Below are 6,000 nucleotides of genomic sequence, written 5' to 3'. Positions count from 1 at the left end.
AAGACCATCCCATGCTTATAGCTTTTCAAAATTCTATAAAGTACTACTCTTTCCGTCTCAAAATGATTATCCCCCTTTAGTTATCATACGTATTAAAAAAAAAAAACGAAGATTTGGCTTTTGTTTATTTTATATCATGAATCCAATTTTTTTATAATATTGATGTATAATACTTTTGATTGTCAAAAAGTATAACAATTTTGAAAATTCAATTTGAAATGTAGAAAAAAGGAAGAGTATTTTAGGTGTTTAACAAAGGAAAATATAATTTTAAATTTACTTAAACTCCATTTGACTGATATTTATTATTTGCTTTTTTGGCTCTTTATTCATTTTCTATTTTCTTACCTTTTATTTTCCATTAATTTTACGAAAAAAACGAAAATATCAACCAAACGGACACTTGCAAATTTGATTTGAATCTTTTTTAAAGTTTTTTCTTTTTTTTTTCTTGAAGAAAGGAAAATAAGATCTTCATTGAAATTAAAACCAAATTAGAGGTTTCAAAAAAAAAAAAAAAGGGGATTTTAAAACCAATTACCGTCTGGCGTTACTCCACATCCACACGTGGAAACGGAGAGGTACTTGCCGTCTAGCGTGCCAAGTTCCCCACCCACCAACGACCCACTCTGCAGTTCCCTCGCTCTTCTACTAGACATTCCAAACCCCGGCGGTTCTTTAAAAGACGCCAACCATGGCTGATGGTCCCCACCGAGAAAACCGAGGCCTAAGATTTTCCATTCGTCTTTTCCTTCCTCGCTGTGCAAATATTTACTACGAAACTGTTTAACTGATTAAAGAGTCTTCCACTTCACAATTCTCTTTTTGCTGGGTTTGCTTTCCAACTTCCGAATGTCGCCACCATAACGACAACCAAAGCCTTTCAGTTTTGCCACCTCCTCTCTTTCCTTTCCTTTCCTCTTCTATAATTGACTTTGCTTTTGTTCTCTCTAGGGTTTAATCTTGATTTTCATCTTCTTTAATTTAACACAATTGAAAAAAAAACCAAAAAAAAAAAGAGCTACAAAAATGGGGACTTCAAAGAGACAACTGAAAGCCATGCTTCGGAAGAACTGGCTTCTTAAGATTCGTCACCCTTTTATTACTGCTTCTGAGGTTTCAGTTCTTCATTTTTGTTTATATTTTCTGAAGTTTTATTGGAATTCTTCATTTTTTTTTTATTTTGACTTTTTTTTTTCTCTTTTCTGTTGGTTGTTGCAGATTTTACTTCCTACGATCGTATTGTTATTGTTAATAGGTATAAGAACACGCGTTGACACGCAAATTCATGCTGCTCAACCGTAAGTCTATTTTTCTGTTTTTACATATTTATTTTGTTCCCTGTTTAGTTTTGAAATTTATGAATTTTGACTTTTTTTTGGGTGATGAACTGATTGTTATTGAATTTGAATTGGTTTAGGTATATAAGAAAAGATATGTTAGTGGAGGTAGGCGACGGTATATCCCCTAATTTCCAACAAGTTTTGGAATTATTGTTGGCCAAAGGAGAGTATATAGCTTTTGCACCTGATACTCTACAAACAAGGCAGATGATTAACTTAATTTCCATCAAATTTCCCTTACTACAGGTGCTCTTTAATTATTAATTTTGCACTCTTTATTTTTTTTTCCAGATTTCTTCTTATATCTGGCACGTAATGATTGTGATTTAACTATGGCTTTGTTTGGTTGATACTTTCACTATTTACTATTTAAAAGTTGCTAAACAGTGATGGTAAATAGTAAATAAAGCAAAATCATAATTGATTAAAAATGAGCAAAACGCATTCAAGCATGTTTGTTTTGTTCTATGTAGAAGTAAGATTAGGGGTGTAAATAAGTCAAGTTACTTGTGAGCTACTTGGGCTCGATTTGTTCATGTCAAGCCAAGCTCGAGCTCAAGCTACTCGAGTAATGAGTCAAGCTGAGTTTGAGCTTTTTAATACTCAACTCGAGTGGCTCTCTAGCCTTATCAAGATTTTAAATCTTTTAATAATATTTAATATTTTATTTATTTATATAAACAAAATGGTACATTAATTTACATATTTTCAAGTTTTAGTTGAATTTTGAATTTGAGCTCCAGCTTGAGTTGAGTTTCAAGCACCTTTTTCAAATTGACGATAATTGAGCCTCAACGAGTTGAGCTCGAGTAGCTTGATTATTTTTCAAGCTGAAGTCGAGTACAAAAAAATAAAGCTCGATCAAGCTTAAGCCTTGAGCTTTTTTATCGAGCCGAGCTCAAGCTTGGCACTGTATTAGCCTGTTTAACTCCCTAAGTAAGATAATGCATTTTTTGTTCACAAAATTAAATTTTTAATATTTTATATTAAAAAATGTTATTTTCGTCTATATTGAGCTGTACTTCTTGCTTTATACTTGTAGAGGTAAGAGCAAGTAGAAAAAGTAACTACTAAACAGAGCATTTTCTAATGTTTATGAGGTCATCGTTGAAATATTTAAATACATAGGTGGTTTGGTTTCCTCCCATTTCTATTCCTAGCCCAATTCAATGTTTCTTCATATTAAAGTTGTAGATCAAAAACCATAATGTGTTTTGAATGTTTGCTAAATTTATTTTGCATTTAGGTCCTTTGCTTGTAGCGAAGTTATAATTTTGCTGTTGCACGTGAGCCACAATCCCTGTTGTTGAATTTCTCTTTTTACTTTGATTAGGAACTTTTCTGTTATGGCATGCTTTTTACTCACTTACTCTCCTTCAACATGGTTTCATGCTGGCAGCTAGTTTCTAAAATATATGAAGATGAGCTTGAGCTGGATGCATATATACGATCAGATCTGTATGGTACTTGTGATTTTAAGTAAGTTGCCCTCTTTCTATGATGGTACTTATATGAGGTAGTTTGCTGATAGTTATTATGTGCTTCATTAATGACATGAACAAATTTAAGAGAAATAATTGGGGAACATATTATTTCATGACTTCTACTGGGTGCATCAACTTTCCAAGAAGTTTGAAGGACTTTCAAATTAGTAACTAACAATTCTATGATGGCAGTTGACAGTAACTTGAATTGTAGGTAAAAATTAGAACTTAAATGGTTTTACACATTTTTTCATGATACCCTGCGCATTACTGAAATCCTTACATAAATGTTGGCCCTTTGTTTTTTATTTTTAAAATATTTTATTTACATTCATGTGGTTAAACTCATTTTTAATTACATTGCAAAAAAGAAAACAAGGATAAAGTACAAACCTTCCAGGTATTGATTTGATTCTACATTGTAAGAGTTGTTTATAGTATTGTGTTCTTCTTCTTTTCTTATATTCCATCTTCTCCATTTTTTAGTATGCTGTTGTTCTTCATTTGCATACATTGGATGTCCTTCATAATCCAACACATCTTTATTTATATGAGAAATGTTGTTTAATTTTATGGGAAGTCATAGGGTGGTGCTAGGAAATAGCATTTCTAATAAAAGATTTAATTTTGATTTTATCTTGGCCTAGGAATTGCTCAAATCCAAAAATTAAAGGAGCAGTGATATTTCATCATCAAGGTCCTCAGTTGTTTGATTATAGTATTCGCCTCAATCACACATGGGCTTTCTCTGGATTTCCTGATGTTAAAAGTATCATGGACACTAATGGCCCTTATCTCAATGACTTGGAATTGGGTGTTGATATCATACCAACAATGCAATACAGCTTCAGTGGATTTTTGACTGTATGAATCAATAGTTCCTTTTGATAGTGTTTATATTATCACATTAGTTTTCTTTTTGTTCGTGGCTTTTCTCTGATATTCTGTTACTCAGTTTATGCTTATCCTTAGAGTTGCATGATTAAAGAGTGATGGATTTTTTTTTCCCTTCTCAGCATCTTAAATATGAATGAGAGAGAGAAGAGTTATTTTAATGTGCATCATTCATATTAATAATCAAATTTTGTCATTCTTTTTCTTCCTTTTTGCAGAATTGTATGATTTTACATCATTGAACCCCCCCCCCCCCCCCCCCCTTAAAATGTCAAATGAGTTCTCTGATTTTGCCTCATGTATTCTGTTTTCGTTTTTTTTCAAAATTCTCTTCACTGTGAAAGGAAGTTCATCTACTTCAGTTATCATCCCAAATTTGGTGAAATATGTCTTGCTGTGATTGTTGATACTTTTGTACTTACTGCAGCTTCAGCAGGTGTTAGATTCTTTTATCATATTTGCTTCCCAGCAAACAAAAACTGGCATGGATAGTGAAAATAGAGAATTTTCACCATTGCACTCAACTGGTGCAACATCATCCCTTGAGTTACCATGGACACAGTTTAGCCCTACAAAGATAAGAATAGCTCCCTTTCCAACTCGAGAATACACGGATGATGAGTTCCAGTCCATCATTAAGAGTGTCATGGGCCTGTTGTATGTGTCTCCTGAACTTTAATGTCTCTGTATTCATCTTTACTAATTTTACATTAGAAAGGGCACTTTTGTTATTAACATGTTGACAAGTTGTTTCCGGTTGCCCTGCCATTGTAATGAACAGGTATTTGTTGGGATTTCTCTATCCAATCTCTCGCCTAATTAGCTATACTGTGTTTGAGAAGGTTTGTAATGACTATCACAATTACAATTTCCACATAATAAATAACACATCTCTGCATTTTTTTTAACTTTGCTTCTATTTGTTTTCAAGTTTTAACAAGATATTCTTTGTTTTTATTTTCTCAATCTCTAAATCTATTTCCAAATTCTCACATTTCAGGAGCAGAAGATAAGAGAAGGTCTTTATATGATGGGCTTGAAAGATGGGATCTTCCATCTCTCTTGGTTCATTACATATGCTTTTCAGGTTAAGTTTTGGTTCTGGACTTCTAGTGAATAGTCGTGTACTTTCCTGTTCTTTGTATTTTTGATGGAGTGTGAGGCAGTTTTCTTTTAATTTCTGTTTGAAACTTTTTCTTGATTCAAACTTTTAGGTTAGAATCTATGACGTGCTGTTGGTAGGGATCTAGTGCTAGTGGATTAAGCTGGCAAATGATTTATATGAAATTGGATAAAGTGTTGTTTTTCCTAGATTTAATACTACAAAAAGACCCACTGTGATGGATGCAATTACTTAAATGAGTATTTTAACCAAAAGACAAAACTTTGGCAAAAGATCCAAAATCTTTATTGGCAAATGACCAAAACGGTCAAAAGAATTTAAAAAGTACATGTCCCCTTTAGACACGTGTCAGGCAAAGGGGGTGCAGCTTATGAACAGTGCTGGCTTGGTTGAGTTTTAAATGATGTTATAGATTATCGGATTAACTATTCTTTGAACATCTTAAACCATAGTAGCTTTAGAAGTCAGGAGTAAAAAGCCGTTTGGCAGCGTGGTGGTAATTCTAGTAACAATTAAAACAATCCCTTCTCTATCCAAAATGCAAAGATATCAATCGAAGAAATAATCTCCCTAGTTAGAGTATTAGACGCGTTTAAATTTATTGATATGTATGGATTTGATAAAAATTGACATTTAATTGTAGCATGTTAAGTGGCAGAAAGTAATTTAGTCATTCCCAACAGAAAAGCTTTTTGGTTTTGGAATGGGAAATATGAAATCCATGAGGCCTGTCCTCTTCATAATTGGGACTGCTTCTTGGACTTAAACTGGTGTTTCCATGGGACGTAATTGATTTTGGTTGCCATGATATTATGGAATTTTATACGTCTGAATTAGTTGAGACCTTAATTTAGACAGGAATGCTGTATGTTTTTTCTGTGGTAAGGTGCTTAATTTACGTTCAGTATGCAACATGCAGTGTGCAGTAGTATACATCAAATTTGAATGCTTTTTAACGTATAGTTCGTGAAAGGAGTTCATTGTTTGTCATCTTTTTAATCTGTAATTAAAGATGTCCAAATGTGTCAGTTATTTGTGCATTCTCTTAGTTTCAGATTTAGACATTAAGGTCAAGGAAACAGAGCTGCTTCAATGATGAGAACCACTTCATTCCAAAATCTGTTAGGGGCATTATTCTTGCATTTATATATATCAT

General features: G+C 33.0%; 1 protein-coding gene across 1 annotated transcript in view; it reads left to right on the top strand.

The window, feature by feature from the left end:
- Positions 1-585: 585 nt before the first annotated feature.
- The window catches only part of ABCA1 (ATP-binding cassette A1), a 30,024-nt gene continuing 24,609 nt past the window's right edge, over positions 586-6,000 (top strand). The window contains exons 1-8 of the mRNA XM_018121682.2: positions 586-1,116; positions 1,222-1,301; positions 1,421-1,589; positions 2,743-2,822; positions 3,475-3,691; positions 4,149-4,378; positions 4,503-4,563; positions 4,722-4,808. Coding sequence (XP_017977171.2) covers positions 1,030-1,116; positions 1,222-1,301; positions 1,421-1,589; positions 2,743-2,822; positions 3,475-3,691; positions 4,149-4,378; positions 4,503-4,563; positions 4,722-4,808 — 1,011 coding nt within the window. The 5' untranslated portion in view covers positions 586-1,029. The remainder of the gene's footprint in view (positions 1,117-1,221; positions 1,302-1,420; positions 1,590-2,742; positions 2,823-3,474; positions 3,692-4,148; positions 4,379-4,502; positions 4,564-4,721; positions 4,809-6,000) is intronic.

This window comes from Theobroma cacao, chromosome 5 (assembly GCF_053813885.1).
Source record: "Theobroma cacao isolate CCN51 chromosome 5, ASM5381388v1, whole genome shotgun sequence".
Taxonomy (NCBI): Eukaryota; Viridiplantae; Streptophyta; class Magnoliopsida; order Malvales; family Malvaceae; genus Theobroma; species Theobroma cacao.
This window is presented reverse-complemented; position numbering and strand designations above follow the sequence as displayed.